This window comes from Haliotis asinina, chromosome 1 (genome assembly GCF_037392515.1).
Source record: "Haliotis asinina isolate JCU_RB_2024 chromosome 1, JCU_Hal_asi_v2, whole genome shotgun sequence".
Classification (NCBI taxonomy): Eukaryota; Metazoa; Mollusca; class Gastropoda; order Lepetellida; family Haliotidae; genus Haliotis; species Haliotis asinina.
In genome coordinates this window covers 52,012,313-52,032,591 of record NC_090280.1, presented here as the reverse complement: position 1 = coordinate 52,032,591, position 20,279 = coordinate 52,012,313, and the positions used below count along the sequence as shown (strand labels likewise).

Sequence of the window (20,279 nt, the reverse complement as noted above, 5' to 3'; positions counted from 1 at the left end):
ATACCGAATATATCCGAAGCAGCACCAGGAAGTAACAGTTCAGGGTAGTGTTGGGAGTGTCGACCAACTCCGTCTACTATCCGTCTAACTCCGTCTAACGTCGTTCAGTATTCAGCAGTATTGCTGTTGTGTGACAGGTCAACCTTGTCCGCCGTTTACTTAGTTCTCCATTGTACACTGGAACCGTGTTTGTGAGGCGTCCTTGTAACCCACCCGGATATCAAAGGAGGACACTGACAGAGGTAAGTCAGATTGTCTGTCTGTCTGTCTCTATTAGAGTGAAACATTCCAACATGCTTTGTGTTTCGCAACAACAAATCACTTACAATCAGAGTACAGTATTTATATACTATAATCCATGTGTGTGTGTGTGTGTGTGTGTGTTATTTACACTTAGAGAAAGTTACCAGAACATTCGTGACACACGTGTGTTATTCCGGGACAAGCCGAATCATGCTTGTCAAACTACTCGTCTCTTTCCGTGACCTACAAGAAGCTTGCCGGAATGACACGAATACTTTTGAATGTTCTTCTTGGAGTTAATGGAAAGGGACGAGTGGTGACGAATGGGGACATTCCATTCGTATGGAATGTTCTAGAATCACACTCGGGACTGGAAGGGATGTGCCCTCAGTACTTCATGGGTCGGTGGAATTAATATTAAACTTCACCTTACAGGTAAATCTTGTGTAATAATTTAGTTCCACCTCCCTATTCCGTACTATCAGAAACCCGTGAGATTTTCAGAGCAGGAAACAATTTTCGGCTAGAATGCAGTTTACCGAGCGCAGCACCAGCCAGCTACCACCCTTTACGATCCTTAGAGTCAGGGTTTGGGGTTAATGTTTGGCTTCCTTTACGACTCTTAGGGTCAGGTTTTGGGGTTGGGGTTAGGCACCCTTTCAGAACCTTAAGGTTAGAGTTTGGGTTTAGGGTTAGGGCTTTGGTCTTTCCGATCTTTATGGTGCGCTAATTAATCTGATAAAGTGCGCCCAGTAAACCGTAAAGTGCAGTACTCCCCATATTTCCACAAAGGGTTTACCTAAACACATGTCAAAAGAACTCACATAGGGCTCATTGTCTTGCAGTATGTATTCCCAAAGTACAACGAAACATGTTAGTTTGAAAGAGGGTTACCTCTTAACCTGTGCATTAGAGATATCCACATTTCTGTTGTCAATGGAATGGAGTGACTGGATTATCTGTCCTGACAGAGGTAGGATCAATGTTACAACCTTTATTGATAGAAACAGCAAGGATTTATTTTCGTTAACACTTTTAAGAAAGTTTACCGCCGTGCTTCATCCCATGTCAAATTATAACGAGGTAAGGAAGGTCTCAAACAGAAAATACCTCTCATAAATCTTGTGACAATGGGGTGCTGTCCAAAGTGTGGTCAGTTCTGGTGTCTTTGCAATAGTAGACAGGGCTGATGTGGCAGTGTTAGTTGCCGAGTAGCTGAGCCTAAACTTAAACGGATGAATTAGGAACTAAAAAGCTTGCCTCAAAGTGGGTGAAAAGGGATTAATATTCTATTTGTTGCAAAACAACCTCCACTTGGACAGATATGTCCCATATTGTCTGTAAGTGGCATCTCTCCACGAATGCAGTATGACGCCCTCAACTTCTGTTGAAAAAACCTTCCGTTTGGGTAGATCCCCTGATAATTTGACGGCTGCTAGTCACAGTCTTTGGTGGAGTGGGTGTAATGCTTGTGGTCAGCGTCAGTAGGTTTGTTGATCTTGGCAATTGCTTGGTGAACCATGGCTGGGTTGTACGTATAGGCATCACCATCAACATGTCGGCAGCTTCTTTCTGTATCTTCTGGAAGGCTGGTCCGATCACACTAAAAGGACAGAAGATATAGTCATAAGAATTGCGCCAAAAGAGTATGGATCCACCGCTTCTGCATATGGGTAAGGGTGCCAGAACACATATCTATCCAATTGTCTGTTAAACCGTGAGGCAAACAAGTCTCTAGTTGGGGTACCATAGACGGATGTTAAGGCTTTAAATAGGCAGTAATTTCATTGCCATTCCTTATCATCACCCATATTTCCAAGGTGCCAGACTGCTTCAGACGTTTTGCGTCCCTGGCAAGTAAGCTGCAGAGGTCCAGATGTCTTGTTTGATGCACCCCTGCCAAATTTTCCTTTTTATGCTATTGCATCCTGTTTCTGTACCATTCTGTTTCAGATTAATATAGGCAACTGCAGTGGCACTGTCTATCATTATTCTAATGTGAAAATGATTGCATTCTGTGCAGAGGGATTTAAGCACTAACCAGGCTGCATACAGGTCTAGGTAGTTTATATGCATATCACTTTGCTCACTGGACCACAGTCCCTGTGCACTAGCTCCGTTCACAACTATTCTATCTTTGAGGCATCAGATGTTATCTCTACGTCCGGTTGACATTGGTCAAGCGGCTCTGGCAATTTTCCCACACTGTCCATCCATCATTTTGATTAAATAGTGGATACAAGTATTATGAAGCATGACTTTCTCATAGCCTTCCCTTTTTCCCTCATGACGACCTGGCTCTCGACAATTTCCAAATGTTTATAGCACAAAGGTGCAAACATCATCCCGTGTCCATTAACGATAGCTGCAGCCAGAACTCTGACTGAGATGGTTTTAGACATGTTGGAGTTCAGGAAATCGTGACACACTTTCTTAATTTTCTTAATCCTTTCTTGTGTTAGAGTTACTGTCGTGTTTTCACCGTCAATTACAAAACCCAGGTAGGCTGTAACACCGAATTTCGGGATGAACTGTAAACCCTAATTTGCCTAGAGTTTTCACTGTGCCTTTCACATTCTGCATGCAGAAGTCTTCTGTCTCCCCCATCAACAGGGAATCATCAATGCAAGCAGTGTTATCAAATCCCTGTTTCCTTAGGCTTGAAAGCACCGGTTTCATAACATTTGTGAAAAGCCTTGGGTCAGGTGCTAGCCCATTTGGTAAACAAGTGAATTCATGTAAAATCATTATTCCAGTAAAACCTTAGGGATTTCCAGTCTTGCACATGTATTGGGACAGACATCTTTCAAATCTAACCCATGCAAAATAACAGTCTCTTTGTACCAGATAGAGCGCTGATTTGAAAGTGTCCATGAAATGTGACGAGACAGCATCTTTTTCAAACATTTTAAGTAAAAAATATTTCTCACGGACTGGCACTCTAGAAATATGGGTGATGATATTCCCCACGGGAACATTTTTCAATCGCACTTCTGTGAAGCAAACTGGAAGTTTCTTTATATACCCGTTCCCACACGTCACTGTATAGCCGAAAGGGTGTAGGTATGACAGACTGGTATGTTTGATGCTTATACCCTATTCGCGCTCCCTGAATGCATTTTAGTGTCTGACGTGATAACCCTCTAATTGTCACAATACAAACCAACTTTCCCTGTCATAAAATTCTGGGGCGTATTGCCAATACCATCAAGTAGGCAGCTCACCTGAGCAGTTTCCACATCACAGTACGGCTCCTTTGTTTCCGCCACCTTTCCTTTGTCCTGTATGGTGAATCATAAGGCATGAATATATGTTTCAAGGTGGGATCCAAGTGAAAAGGACGGTGAAGCAGTAAAACACCTGTTAGGTTTGCCAGCGCTGCGCAGTTTGTTACTCAGTTCTCAGTTGTCTTTGGGAGGTCATTCCCAAACTAGTTTATTGTAGTCACAGTTTCCACTGAACAAAACCGTTTATAAGGAATACACAGCCTAAAATGCTCTCGCCTTGTGTTGTTCATATCACTGTGCAAGCCCACAAGCATTCTAACAGCATCCTTGGTCTTCCCCAGGAACTCTTTAGAATTAACGTCCTTCTTGTGAACGACTGCCGAATCCATCAGCTGAATAACTGGGGTAGTGGCCTTATCAAGCCAATTTTGAATTCGATGCATATAAATGTGTTTGAACCTGGTCATAGCTCTCGCCTCAAGTCAAATGACCAAATTTATGCGGGTTGCCCTTAGGTAATCCAGGTTTTGGAGATGATTACAAGCTTCCATAAGTGGCTTACGTTTTTCCATGTGCGGGCTTTTTGTGAGCACATCGTTAATGGACTTTGCCAGGTCGCTGTTTATCACGGGCCCCGATGAGTCTTCTTCCCCGAAAACTTAAACCATATCTTTCATGAGACTATTGAAATCGTCTGTCTCATCATGGTTCTGCGTTTCCTCTCCTTGATCAATACACCTGTGAATCAACGTGTCCATTTCAACGTGTCCATGTCCATTGCGATTGCGCCTACTGGCATGCAAGTGGAGAGCGCAAGATGGCATCAAAGGGGCAGTGTTCCTCTTTCTGTTGGTTTTCTCTTGAAGCCCTCAGTTTCACCCCGGAAAACTTCCGTTGAGTTGGTTTTACCTCTCCTGGAAGTACTGTCCCAAGGATTAGTGGTAACCTCCGTGAGTTTTTAAAAAATATTGTCAGTATCGGGTGCACTCCGGCCCATTTTGGCAGACCACGGCCCCTGACAGAATCAGTCTGCTGAGTCTAATTATAAAGAGTAATTTAAAAGAATGGAAGCCAGCATTTTTCTATGCTCAATTGGTATAATATTTCTTCTATCACTTTGAGTGATGTACAGCGAAACATGTAATCATATCAACTATTTAATTACGGCTAAAGTCTCTCCTGGTAGTGTTATACTTGCTGCTAGCCGGACATTTTCCTATGGAGATTTAACATAGGATATACTACCTCGCCAAAAGTTTTTACACAAACCTATAAAAATACATGTACATTTAATCTGGGGAGTTGCATTTACATGCTCTACAAGTACCGTCAATTGTTTGGTTTCATTTTTCCCCCCTAGTTACAACAGATGTCTGAATATTCGTGGAGTGTGGTATGTATACCACCTCCTAAGCACACAAGATGCTTCAAGAACCACCTTCCCAACAAGACTTGACTGCTTAGACGATGTCACACGCACATTAAATGAAACAGATAGCGACACCCCTGATTCGTAGGGAGAACCCATCATCATTAGAGAAGGACACCACCTTCACTGCTTACTCCTATACGAAGTATGATGATACAGTTCAACAATGAAATGGAATCGGTGTTTATCATACGAACACTACATCGTCTACTGACGTTACGGCATACGTCGACGTCATTTCCCAAGACTTGAAATCGACGAAACGCGACACATTTCAGCACACAGGGACTTGTATCGCTTAGAAACGGCGTTCGAAAGACACATAAGTGTATAGACCCTACCCTAGTGCTATATAAAAGGAAAGGGATGTAACGAAGAAACCACCCACTCCTCGATCAAAGTTACATGTCACCGTGTCAAATATTTTTAAGGCCCCGTCGAGGCCAACGGATCGAAAGCCAGATGATTTGCCCGCAAAATGAGCTATAAATGGTCACAATCGGATCATTATTTCAAAATGTATACGCCACGAATCATCGAAAACAGCTACCTCCGCAATTTCACGCCAAAATCATAGAAATAATCTTTTAAATTCGTTTATTAATCCCAGCCACGTTGACAGCACCAGCGTTGTGCTGGATTCGATCGGCTGCGGCATTCCCTGGGTCGGAAAACTTATTGCAACATCTACATGTCATTTTCTCGACAGTAAACAAGCATTTTCACCAAAGTCGGCGTACAAGCAGATGCTGACTTATGCGACGTGTCAAATAACGCAGACAGCAACGATGGTGTAAGATACCTGTTTATTATCATTGACTGTTGTATGGATCAAGCCCGTGCAAAAACAAAAAATCGGAAACCGTAGCCCTGGCCGTGAAATCCCTATTTACAAACATGCACACAAAACCACCATTCACGCTGAGAACGGATAAAGGCATGGAGTTCCAGAATAAAGCAGTAAAACAAGTCTATAGACAGTATCATATCAAACACTTTGAAACACAAAACGATGATATTAAAGTCAACTCCGCTGAACGTTTTATTCAAACGCTGAGAAGTATGCTATAGAGATATTTCATGTACAAGAGGACCTATAACCACCACCCGCACATATCACTACCGAAAGTCTCCCGCTGACATTAATCACACAAACGAAGCCCGCATATGGTTGGATATACATGACAGTAAAAAATCAATATCCAACAATATACCTAACGTGAAAGAGGTAAAGCCGAAGAAACCACAACCATCGTATCATCATCCCCCGAGATACGCCTTTAAGGTAGGGGACGTAGGACGACTATCCCTTAGTAAGAGAACCTTCGAAAAAGACTACGAGGAGAAGTGGACTCAAGAGTCGTGATAAGAGAGCGTCGAGACGGCATTCCTATCTACAGCGTGGCAGACCTGCAATCAGACCCCATTCAAGGCACATTTCATCAATTCGAGCTAAACAAATTTCATAAGAACTCCAGGGAATCACTAATGCGTATAGAGAGTATTCTAAAGCGCAGAACAGTGAAGCGCAGTGGTAATAAGAGAGGCACCAAACAAGCGTTTGTTAATTGGGTTGGTTTTCCAGCGAAATTCAGTTTGTGGGTTGACGCGAAGGAGATCGCGTAATAAAACAAAGGAGAAGAAGAACCCAACATTACAACAATATAAAAAACTATGTTTTTGACGAGGGAGTGAGTTACAAAGAATACCCGTTACCGTGAAGGATCAAAGGATAGTCGCCCACAGTGATAACAGTACGTCCCAAAACCAACCGCACAAGTTCTCCTTATATCTACAACAACCGTTGTTTTTTGTTTTAGATATATGTACATAATAAACAGAGAAGAGGACCAAAAAAACACTCCAAGATAAGGACAAGTCAAGGAACAATGTCGGATACATACACAGGAAAAGATGAAAGCAATCACGGTCTATACATACCAAATACATCTATGGGGCGAAAATATTATGTTGACATCACCGAGGGAAAGAAGAGGAACAGTGACATAACACGCCCACAACACTGAGAGCGGTACCATCAATTTCAAACCGACATCTAGTATGATCACACTGGATCCACCTCAACATCGCGCGATCTATTGCCTCTACCACCGACAACTTTTTCTTCTACCAAAGCAACAGCAACAGTCAAAGACGACGTCATTCCACAAAAGGACATAGGAATAGTAAGCCCGAGTGAACAGGTCGTAGATCAAGTGAAGGCGGAGATCAGACGACACCCCAATTCAGTCTCCAAGAGCGCAATGGGTTTCATCAACAAGACGAATAAAAATAGCAGACGTGTGCGTGTAGGCAACAGTGCGCGACAATCACTCACGGGGAAAGGGAGAAGGAGAAGACGGAGAATAAACCACCTCACTAAGCGAAGAACTACGCGACTCACGAAGAAGAAGAGGAAGAACACAAGTAGTGGTAAGAAGAAGAAGAGGAATGCGACATCACACACACAAATGAAGAAGAGAAAAATTGGGGACATTTTTGGATATTAACTGAAATAAGAAAACGAACACAACTAGAGAGATCGGTCATGACGGGACTAACAAACGATCCCAAGTTTTTTACCGAAACTCAACCAGCAGAACTATCCTTATTCGACCTAACACAAACGTAAACAGCTGATGAAAGGACCTATCTACAAGACTGCAGGCCGATATCGCCTTTATCCGCGTCCTCACCATTGAGTTTCACATCAGTGGTCAAAACGGACTGGAATACACTGACCTCAGTAGGACGTCCCTACACGTCAAATTTAAGATAACTCACGCCGATAACTCACGCCGATAACTCACATCCGGCTGGAGACGAACAGTGCGGTCCCATCGACCTTTTCCTACACTCCCTTTTCGCGCAAGTAGACGCATGGCTGCAAGGGCGTTTGGTTAACTCGAAGACAAATCACTATCCATACAAGGCTATCATTCAAGCGCTTTTGAACACCAATTACATCGACAACAAGACGAAAATGCAGGCGCAACTGTTTTTCAAGGACACAGCAGGACAGTTAGGCGTAACCGACCCGAATGGGACTAACATACACATGTTCAGCTGGTATGTTCACTTCCGAGAGTAAAACGTTCGACCTCGAGTCCCCGCTGATGAAACGCTACATACTGAACCAAGTCTGAAAGTCGACGTGCAGGTGAAATTATACAGATCCACTCCCCAGTTCCTGCTCATGGCAACTAAAACGGATACTGCATACGTCGTACACATTGAGGACAACATTCTGAAGGTTATGAAGGTGTGCGTGAATCAGGGTGTCATATGGGGTCAGAACGAGGCGTTATCGAAGACACCAGCCAAATACCCGTATCGCAGGACGGAAGTGAAGATGTTTTCTATTGTCAAGGATCAAACCAGCTTCGCGTGGGACAACATATTTCAAGGGATTCGTCCCAACAAGGCTGTAGTAGGCTTCATCTCCGCCAAGGCCACGGGAATGGGCAACTACCACAAGAATCCGTATAACTTCGCTAATTGGAACCGCAAATAGTTTTGTTCTGCGACGTGGGAGAGTCTCGATGTGTGAAACTACAGTTCGGAGAAAACAGTGCGGGAGGGTCAGGATGAACCATCATCCCGACGTGCGTCTCTTCATCCGGAGGAGTACTATAGTTCTAGGTAGGCATGGGTGATATAGTCCGGGTCGCGCAGGTGTTAATGTAATTACTATCCGTCTGCTCTTCTGGTGGGTGTCACTGGTAGATGTATCATCTACTTTTGTTTACGAGGGGATGTCAATAAGTTTTGAGCCTTGAGCATTTGTCACTCCCAGGTGTCACAGTCTATGGTACGACATTGAACCTTGGGGTGTAGCTGATGTGATATATAAGTTTTGGTATCCTACTCTCAGAAGTTTTTGAACAGCTCACATTGGCAGAAAGAGACTTGTGCTGGAAAATCGTCGAATGCACACTCCACGAGTTAGAGGAGACCACAGGCATTTCTCACGGATCCATCGAGACAATTCTTCATGAACATCTCCTCATGTCTAAGGTGTGCGCAAGACGGGTGCCAAGAATGCTTACAGATGAAATGAAGCAAACAAGGGTCACCATAAGCAACTCCATGCTAACCAGATAGAACAAGAATCCAGAAGATTTTCACTTTAGGCTAGTAACCTGTGATGAAACCTGGATCCACTACTATGATCCTGAGAGCAAACAAGAATCCATGGAATGGAAACATGTCACTTCTCCCAGGACCAAAAAGTTCAAAGCCTCCAGATCAATGCAGAAGGTAATGGCGACAGTCGTCTGGGATAGCAAAGGCGTCATGCACATAGATTACTTACCAAAAGGAAGAACAATGAATTGGGAATATCACGATAACTTGTTGAGGCAAGTGCGACAATCAATCAAGGAGAAGCGCCGTGGCAAGATCAGACGTGGTATTCTTCTACATCAAGACAATGCTCCAGTACACACCTCTCGCGTAGCAGCCGCTACTGCCCAGGAATGCGGGTACGAAATCTTGCCGCATCCCCCTCACTCTCCAGATCTGGCACCAAGTGATTGCCATCTGTTCCCAAATCTCAAGAAACACTTGCGTGGTCGTAGATTTCAAGATGATAATGAGCTTATTGCTGTTACTGAGGCTTGGTTTGAGGACCACAATGGCGCCTTCTACAGAGATGGTATCAGCGCCTGGCAGAAAAGATGGAACAAGTGTCTTGACTCTTAAAGGGACTATTTTGAAAAGTAAATGTGGTTCATACCAATATTTTGTGTTTTTCTATGCAAGTCTCAAAACTTATTGGCATCCCCTCGTATCTTTGCAATAGTATTTTGTGTTTGTTTAGTAATGAAATGTATTAAACGATTAGTGTTGTTTATTTGTTTATTTTGTACATAGATATATGTCGGTATATATACCTTACAGAAATATTAAATTTGTAATACCATTCCTTTAAAACATGGTGTAATGTATCGGACCAATATCATGATCTGTATGTTGTGTTGAAGCATATATATACAATAAAATTAAATCCACTCTCACGCTTAAATGTCTGCTGTGTCTATGTTTTCTCCCTGGGTTGCAGCAACAAAAAGACTACGCACACACATGCATGTTTGTGCAAGACTATGCACAGACACAGACACGCACACAATAATTTAGATATGGCATGACACGCACACACATGCACACACACACAAATGCACGCACGCGCATGCGCGACCACATGAATGGTATTCATGTACGATATAATTATGAATAGTTAAGAATAAAATCGATATATATAAGCATTGGTTGTCTATGCAGAGCCTTATTTCTTGGTGTTGTTATAAATATAGTTTGGCTCGAAGTATGGATATCATTGAGACGTCAACAACGACTGGCGTAAGAGCTTGTTTGTTTTGGTTTTCCTGGGATCATAGCTAGGTACGTGTTGAAACATTACGACACACGTTGAGGAAATTCGACAAGACATCTTCGAAATGAACAGACAACATGTCCTTGCCGTAAATGCTATCGTCAATAGATTATTAAAAGGAAGATTACCAGTGACTCCATATGAAAAACGTCGTTTTCTTAGGATAAATGATAGAAATAACTATCTAACAGTGTTACGACGCTTAGTTCAACCCCTATGAACTACTGTAGGTGTAGTCTTTTTGCCAGTTACATGCCTATCGTAGCATTTGTTTTAAAACCACAGTTTCTCAACTCGTTCAGAGATGAGACCATTCAAAATGCATGGTTGCTTGATAGAGCTCACCATGGTTATTATTCAGAGGCGTGGAAGAGCATGTTTATGCCGGATACAAGAAGAAGTTATATCAAACGCCTGCTGTGGGGTATATCTATATAGTAAACGAAAAGAGACCAATTTATGCTGATATTTCTGCAAGTACAAAACCTGTTTGCGAGAGTTAAGGAATCCAGAGATATTGCTTTGAATGCTCATTATGTCACACTGTTTCATTCGCCCATAGATAGACAACAAAACAGGGTCTTTGCTCGTAGAATCTTCCCTGAAAACTTTGATCGCTTTATGTCCATGTATGAACGGGTTGCAGAACAACCTTTTGGACAACTGACTATTGATCTGAAACCTAACAGGAAGAATGACAAGGACCGTCTGCACGTGAACGTTATAAAAAAACAAGGAGGAAGTTGCCACTAAAGCTCAGACGCTGAAAGGGCAGTAAATCGCGGATTCTGCCATGAATAGTAACAGTAGCAGTCGGTGTCTGTTCACAATGAACAAGGCTTGTGCTGATTGCGGGTGCCGATAGAAAACATGTACGATCTACAGCGCCATATCAAATATTGGTGTCCAGAAAATACTACCTTAAACTCGTGAAAGCGTGACAATGATGATGAGGAGATGGACAGTGATGATGATGGTGTCAGTGACTTAGGCTTCCCAGGAAGGTTGGTCGAGGTGGAGGAGGTCGTCCTGCTGTCAAACGTCATCGACATCGTGGTAGGAAGCAGCAGTCACCGCCACTCGCTGATGAGGAAGCCGAGGAATGGCAAGATGTGGGTTTGCAATGCATCTGGAAGCGGTTGTATAACTTGCGCCATGGCGTGATGAAACTCAAGAGAAATAAGTACCAGCAGCAGGGTCGAACGGATGACTGGTTGGACAGATATATCAGATGCAGTTGTGGGCAAATGAAATGGCTAATATCCTCACCTGCGTGATAGAATATACTCACTACTTTCAAAAGGCATCTCTGTTTCAACCAGTTCTACGCAGTCTGGATAATATGAATCCTTCCACGGATCCATTAATGCTTAAAAATAACATTAAGACCCAGAATGAGAGGCATCCTGACTCGTATAGATATACCCGAAGAAGCGGCGGTCTCGGAGGTGGAAAGTGACTCTGTCTCTGACATGGCTAATGATGATGATGATGGTGGTGGTGGTGGTGACGGTGACGGTGATGGTAAAGATGGGGATGGTGATGACCAGAGGAATTAAGTGTTTCTGATGTGCTGAAAGTGTTAAATGGGATTCAGAATCGCTAATAAAGTATTCCATGGAACTCTGAACTCTGCGTTGGTCTTCTTGTAGCGATATTTTACCGGGTAGAATTCAATTTCTTTTTTATGTAAACTACACATACATGTATATCATTGTGAGAATATATATTAACTTACATTACGACTTTAGGTTCACTAAAACAATATGTTACATAGCTCATGCATGTTGTTTGGTTTTCTCTCAGTAATGGTACAAACTACGGGTCTGGAGCTGCATGGAGGTGATTCCTAATCAGATCAGAAACTCGAACACATGTTGCCCGATTCAGATTGGCTGCAATTTGATTTGCCGTTTGAGCTCGATTCCCTGGATGTTGCTTGATGGATGACGGCGAAATTCTCAACCGTGTCCATCAACATATAATAATAATAACTTCAATAATAAACCAGAGGTGTGGATAAGTTGAAATAAGTCAGTGTTAAATGCACAGGTACCTGCTCTAAATACAGAAGCATTTTAAGCTTGTGTGAGTTAAAATGCTAACGTCACCTCGACAATATTTCAGTCACATGGTGGGGACGTCTTTCAGAAAAGATCCCTATCGTTAGAGTTTCCCGATTAAGTGAGCTTATATTAGGTATTGTAGTTAGTTTTGATCCGGGAGATTTTTTAGTAGTTGTCAGCACATTATATGACACTACACTGTAAACATGTTAATCGTTGCAGTGACTTTTCATACACACTTGGACATCATGTCAAAAGTCACTCAGGAAATGGTGTGGCTATATTCTGCCCACCGATATATATTATATGACAAATAAGCCTACGCCACTACGACGTTCATACGAAGCTTTATACTCCCCATACAAAAACCTCTGGTTGGTGATCTTTTTACATTGTTGCCTTCACTCATATCACTGTAATCATTACCGAGTAAGTACTGACGGTTCTCCTGGGGTGGGCACTCCAACAATGATTCTGTTCACTTTTCCTCGATTCAAGAAAGTTTTATGTAAAGATGATTACATATATAAGCCAGATATTAGAGTGTGTACTAATATGTGAGTATTTATTTCTACCGCGCGGCACGCGTCGCAGAAAACGAGTCACGTGGGGATTACTACCTTAGCAGTCAAATCGAGCGGAACGAACCGAGCCTCTGACTCGGGACTGTCGAGGTATTGAAAAGACCACGCACCTAAGCTCTGTGTATATTGTCACAGTCAGGACTATCAAAAGCTCGTTATACAACAGCAAACAACAAGCCATGCAGTTTTATGTTCCATTTCGTCCTTGTACTGTATCATCACAGGGTTTTACGTGACCCGTGATTCCTGTGTATTAGAAGCAACAATGTTGTAAACGACTCTCAAAATATGATCTAACTTGACTCAAGAATGAAGATTTTATGGATATCAACTTCTTTATTATGGGAACACAACGTTTCGGAGTTAATGCTTACTCCTTCATCACCATCCTCCTTCACCTGATGAAGGAGTAAGCATTAACTCCGAAACGTTGTGTTCCCATATTAAAGAAGTTGATATCCATAAAATCTTCATTCTTCTGTATTTCACTTCTAAATGCCCTTCAAAGACTTAACTTGACGCAAGTTTTAAGGGGTGTCGATATCTGTTTCATCTAATGTGCGTGTGACATCTTCTAAGCAGTCAAGTCTTGTTGGGAAGGTGGTTCTTGATGTTATAATTTCGACTTCTTCGGCGTAACGTAGTGTGTGCTTAGGAGGTGGTATACATACCACACTCCACGAATATTCAGACATCTGTTGTAACTACGCGTGTGTGTGTGTGTGTGTGTGTGTGTGTGTGTGTGTGTGTGTGTGTGTGTGTGTGTGTGTGTGTGTGTGTGTGTGTGTGTGTGTGTGTGTGTGTGTGTGTGTGTGTGTGTGTGTGTGTGTGTGTGTGTGTGTGTGTGTTGGGGTTGGGGTTGGGGTTGGGAATGAAACCAAACAACAGACGGTACTTGTAGAGCATGGAAATGCAACTCCCCAGGTTATGTACATATATTTTATAGGTTTTCTGTAACCCTACCGGCTTGCAGGCTTATTTACAGGGTTGGTGTAACTCTGCACAATACCTCATTCAGAGACTTTGTGTGTACGTATGACAAAATAATATTTATAGCACTTGTGCAATTTCGTACAATATCCTTTCAGGTTGAAGGTCAAATTAATGCATCACGTGGTGCGACAATGAAACACCTCAGTCAGAGATTTGTGTGTATGACAAAATATTTATAACACTATAAATAGTGTTTCGAGGTCATCACGTGGCACCGGGGTCTGGTCGTTCCGCTCCATTTGGCGAGGTAGTAACTTTTGGCGCCCTCGCCTGCTTGAGCTGTCGTCCGCGGTTGCCTGGTTACCTCATTCAGAGATTTGGGTGTATGACAAAAATATTGATAGAACTTGTGCAATTTCGCACAATATCCTTTCGTAGGTCAGGGGTCACGTTCCGCTTAATTGGCCGAGGTAGTAAACCCTATTTTAAATCTCCACAGGAAAATGTCCGGCTAGCTGTACGCAAAACACTACATCTATCTCAAGTAGCTAGTATAACAATTATAGGTAATATGTTACGTAATTACCGATCACAAAATGTAATCATAAAGTTAGTAAGTCTTGATGGTGTATAATGCAAATAGAAACATAGAAAGCTATAACTAAGAATATGCAACAATAAGAAGAAATTTTGAAGATCTGGAAGAAAATATTAGAGAGGATTTCCAAAGTATTTATGAAAACTATTATCTTAGCTGTCAACCATGAAAAAAAAACAAGTAGTACAATACCACGAAGAGGACATCAGAGGAATCCAGAAAGAATAACATGGTAGAAAGGAGAGAAACCAAACAGTTACTTTTGCCATCTCGAAAATAGACATTATACAAGCAAACTTATAAATACTATAGGAAAAGAAATTTTTATTTTAAACTCTCCTAACAATCAAACAGCCATGTTAACAGTAATAAAGACTATTACTATTACAAAACTATTACAAACTATTACACCAAAACTATAAACGAGTAGGAATATGATGGCCTAAGAAAAAAACTGACAATGGAAGAAATAAAGAAAACAGTTTTATATATGAAAAACAATCAGAGCCCAGGTATTGATGGTTATCCCGATGAACTTTTCAATTTTGTTTGGAAGGACTTAAGCCAATGGATATTTAGACCTTGACTAACAATTCATTAATACGTAAAATGAACAGAGGAATTATCACCTGTCCTCCCAAACCAAAAGAGGTGAGAAAGTGTTACGTTGGCGCCCAACCTCATTGCTCAATACCCCATATAAATAACGAGTACATGCACTGCAAACAGACTGAAAGAAAATCTTGAGTTATGTAGTTATACATGAGAATCAAACAGGATTTATTCCTGGGAGATGTAATAGTGACAACACAAGGGTGCTCTGTGATATTAGTTTTTAAACTGAAGCATCAAATAAACCAGGTTTACTTCTCTTGATTGACTCTGAAAACGCTTTTGACACCATCCCTAAATATTTTTTGAAAGAGGAATTAAAAATCGTTTCGGTACAAATATTATAGAACGTGTAGAAACCAACTAATGATATTCGCACAGTAGGTGTTAATATTTGCACACTAGTATATTTGCACAGTAGTTTGCTATATTCTGACAGTGGTTGGCTATGTTTGCACAGTAGTTGCCTTTATTCTCACAAAAGTTGGCTGTATTTGCACAGTAGGTGTCTGTATTTGCACAGTAGGTGTCTGTATTTACGTGATTAAGATACAAGTCCAGACTAAACACAACTGTGTTGTACAGGATAATAATATCGTAGGTCATCGATATATAAGACAAACGTTCTGACTGTACAGGATAATATTATTGTAGGTCATTCATGTATAAGATAAACGTACTGACTGTACAGGATAATATTATCGTAGATCATTCATGGATAAGATAAACGTTCTGACTGTACAGGATAATATATTATCGTAGGTCATTCATGTATAAGATAAACGTACTGACTGTACAGGATAATATTATCGTAGGTCATTCATGGATAAGATAAACGTTCTGACTGTACAGGAAAATATTATCGTATGTTATTCATGTACAAGATAAACGTTCTGTCTGTACAGGATAATATTATCGTAGGTCATTCATGTATAAGATAAACGTTCTGACTGTACAGGATAATATTATCGTATGTTATTCATGTATAAGATAAACGTTCTGTCTGTACAGGATAATATTATCGTAGGTCATTCATGTATAAGATAAACGTTCTGACTGTACAGGATTATATTATCGTATGTTTTTCATGTACAAGATAAACGTTCTGTCTGTACAGGAAAATATTATCGTAGGTCATTCATGGATAAGATAAACGTTCTGACTGTACAGGATAATATTATCGTATGTTATTCATGTACAAGATAAACGTTCTGGCTGTACAGGATAATATTATCGTAGGTCATTCATGTATAAGATAAACGTTCTGACTGTACAGGATAATATTATCGTATGTTATTCATGTACAAGATAAACGTTCTGACTGTACAGGATAATATTATCGTAGGTCATTCATGTATAAGATAAACGTTCTGACTGCATGGGAAACGGCCATCATGATGTAGTTTCAGTTGTTTAATGTCCATATTTGTTGGTTAGGTCCTGTACTGTAACTTCGACCACTGCGAAGGGTGTAAACATAAATTGGTCGGTTTGGAGGGATGCATATGTAAGTTCGACCTTTGCGAAGGATGCAAAAGCATATTGGTCGATTTGGATACATATATATGTATGTGCGTGTGTGTGTGTGTGTGAGAGAGAGAGAGAGAGAGAGAGAGAGAGAAAGTGAGAGAGAGGGAGAGCGAGAGAGAGAGAGAGAGAGAGAGAGAGCGAGAGAGAGAGAGCGAGAGGAAGCTTGAACTTGTGTCTCCAATCAAGATACACGTCCAGACTAAACATACAGGTGTTTGTAGGGGAGAATGTTATCACGATGTACCTTGAATTGTTAAATATACATATAGGAAACATGGATATGAGTAAGCATATTGTATTGTGTTAACTTGCATCAGTAAGATGCATGGGTAAGTCTTGATGTGAGCTAGGGTTGTTTGTTGCAGTCAGCTACAGATACTAATGGGGCAAGCTTGACACCCAACATGGCAATAACAGAGGTCTGGTAGAAGATCTGGATAAATCTACACATCTTGTTTCTGTTCTAGGACATGTGAAGGTCCAGGGTAGAATAGGCTTTCGGCAACATATGCTTGCCATAAAATGTGAATATGCTTGTCGTAAGAGGCGACCAACGGGATCGGGTGGTCAGGCTCGCTGACTTGGTTGACACATGTCATTCCCAATTGAGTAGATCGATGCACATGCTGAGTGCGGTATGAAACTAAACTCACTCACTCACTCTGTTCTAGATAGTGCGGGCAGACGTCGGTGGACCACCAAGACCATGATCGCCAACCATCCGCAGCCAAGTAAACAGAATATTCATATTAAACTCACAGGGCTTCGAATCACTGTTTGGACAATACTTTATAAAATGCAAAAACAGGCGTTTGCAATTATATACTATTTTATATATTATGATTAACCTGTATTTCAGATTTGAACGAAATTCGTGAAGAAATAAAGATATGAGGAAGATCTAACGCTGCTGCATTATATACAATACACAAGGGTTTGAGACCGTTGACGCTTTCAATGACAATAAGTGATCGAAAACCGGATGGACCAACATTTTTAACGTGCAATTCAATCAAACCATAGACGATATAATAGATCTATTATATGGCCTCTGATCAAACCTAAAGTTGTATCTTTTTCATAGAAACGTAATTGCGCTGAACTGTCCTTTCTGTTCATATTATTTACTTTAATTTCATTTCATATATGACAAGCTCAGTGTACAAGTTTCTGTTACAGTGGCACTAAGGGACCTCTTAAGCCAAAATAGTCGCGGCCTCCATGATGTCGTCCGGACTGGGGGCCTGGAAGCGTTGAGGCATGAACTATATCAGGATCTGGAAACCATATACAGTAAAGTAGATAATAACGAGACACCGTTAATGTATGCAGCCCGGGAAGGATATAGAGATATCGTGGAGCTGCTTGCTCGTCAAGTGGCTGATATGTCAGAGAGGGACGGTGACCATAATACAGCCCTTCACCACGCCTGTCTAGGAGGAGATGTGGAGACGGTGAAGCTGATACTGGACCAGAACGTGGACGTCAACTGTGAAGGAGAGTCAAGCAGGACACCGGTGATGATGGCAGCACTGGAAGGACACTCGGGTGTTGTGGAGCTCCTTCTGAGAAGAGGTGCAGATGTGTCACTGGTGGACGTTGACGGTAACAACACCCTTCACTTGGCCTGTCAAGGAGGAGATTTGGAGACGGTGAAGCTGATACTGGACCAGAACGTGGACGTCAACTGTGAAGGAGAGTCAAGCAGGACACCGGTGATGATGGCAGCACTGGAAGGACACTCGGGTGTAGTGGAGCTCCTTCTGAGAAGAGATGCAGATGTGTCACTGGTGGACGCTGCCGGTAACAACACCCTTCACCACGCCTGTGAAGGAGGAGATGTGGAGACGGTGAAGCTGATACTGGACCAGAACGTGGACGTCAACTGTGAAGGAGAGTCAAGCAGGACACCGGTGATGATGGCAGCACTGGAAGGGCACTCGGGTGTAGTGGAGCTCCTTCTGGGAAGAGGTGCAGATGCGTCACTGGTGGACGTTGACGGTAACAACACCCTTCACTTGGCCTGTCAAGGAGGAGATGTGGAGACGGTGAAGCTGATACTGGACCAGAACGTGGACGTCAACTGTGAAGGAGAGTCAAGCAGGACACCGGTGATGAGGGCAGCACTGGAAGGACACTCGGGTGTAGTGGAGCTCCTTCTGAGAAGAGGTGCAGATGCGTCACTGGTGGACGCTGACGATAACAACACCCTTCATCACGCCTGTGAAGGAGGAGATGTGGAGACGGTGAAGCTGATACTGGCCTTGAACAAGATGGACGTCAACGCCAGGAACAAATACGGGAAGACAGCGGCCGACGTGGCGAGAGACAGGGAATATCATCAAGTGGTGGATCTGCTCTATGAAGGTGTTGGTGACAGTGGCGTGAATGTTTTCTTACAGACACTGATGTGGTGTATCATTTTGTCATGTGTTTTCATGTGGATATTTTCATGATCAGGTGACTGAGTGCAATATTTGTATACGAGGTGAAAGCTGGATGTGGAGGTTGGCTTGCATTACAGTTTCTCCCAATGTTGTTTACATTTACCGTAGTCACTCAAATAGTTCACGTTGAAACAAGGCAGCAAAACTATATCTTCTCTCCCTGTAGTTAAATACTTGTATTAACACGGGAAAATTGGACAAGATTTTACCAATACTTTATAACGGTATGTGTTATCGAAAAATGGAAATTTACAGACCAACTGACCACGTTCCTCAATGTTAAACCTATCAAGGGTCACAATGCTAACGAGTATCAGACTAAATCCGTGCCCAGCATCTCTTAAGCTAACAGAACCAAGGTGCAATGCATGTATCTGTCTCTACGCTGGTCAAATCACGTGCGTGCCACGTATACCTTCGAGGCATACTCACGACTGACCATCGATACTTTAGTCCATCTAAAAGACATAATTCCAGGTTCACAATAACAACATCATCGTAAGTTTTATCTGTAAAGCGATTATCTGCGGTAGCTGGAATATGTGTATTATATTAATGGCACCCACAAATCAGAGGGTAGCTGTCTAGTAAATTTTATCTATTGTATTATGTTGTGAATACTATGCTGTTATGTAACTGTGTAAAACTTATATTGTATAAACGCACTCTGGCTTGATGTGTAGTGAATTTAATAATTACATTACATTGTTTACTGTGGAATATGTATCGTGGTTAATATAGTGTGTACAACGAATCTACGTATAATGTTTATGTTCTTTGAAAGCTGATTAATAACTATAATTGTAACATATTACTATTGAATTACCATGTAGAATCATCCTGTGACTGCTGGGCTTTAAACTACTTGTTTGTTCTACTCAGGTGTTGTGTTGTGTTGTGTGTGGGTTGGTATATAGTCATACCTCTTGCCAAGCGAGCCAATTCCTCGAACTCGAGATTTAATACTTGTACTAATATCTAGTATCTACTATCACTTATTAATATCACGTACCGCATCTAGTAAAATTATTGTATTGAGAAAGTATAATCTAACATTGCAGTTAGAAGGCGGGTTGTCAGTACCGGAGTTAAAAGTGGCTTATATCCAATCTCAGCACTGCACACCGTTTACCGCATTTGCTCTTTGCGGGTATTTTGAAAAGTGAAAATTACTTACATTAGTCGTAAAGCCTTACCGTAGTTAATGCATCACCA

General features: G+C 41.8%; 1 protein-coding gene across 1 annotated transcript; it reads left to right on the top strand.

Moving 5' to 3' along the window:
* On the top strand, nucleotides 1–19,941 carry LOC137280334 (ankyrin repeat domain-containing protein 50-like). Its single transcript, XM_067811877.1, has 3 exons — nucleotides 1–242; nucleotides 17,289–17,348; nucleotides 17,797–19,941. Exons 2-3 carry the CDS (start codon nucleotides 17,324–17,326, stop codon nucleotides 19,071–19,073), a joined length of 1,302 nt encoding a protein of 433 aa, XP_067667978.1. The 5' UTR covers nucleotides 1–242; nucleotides 17,289–17,323; the 3' UTR covers nucleotides 19,074–19,941.
* Nucleotides 19,942–20,279: the final 338 nt, after the last annotated feature.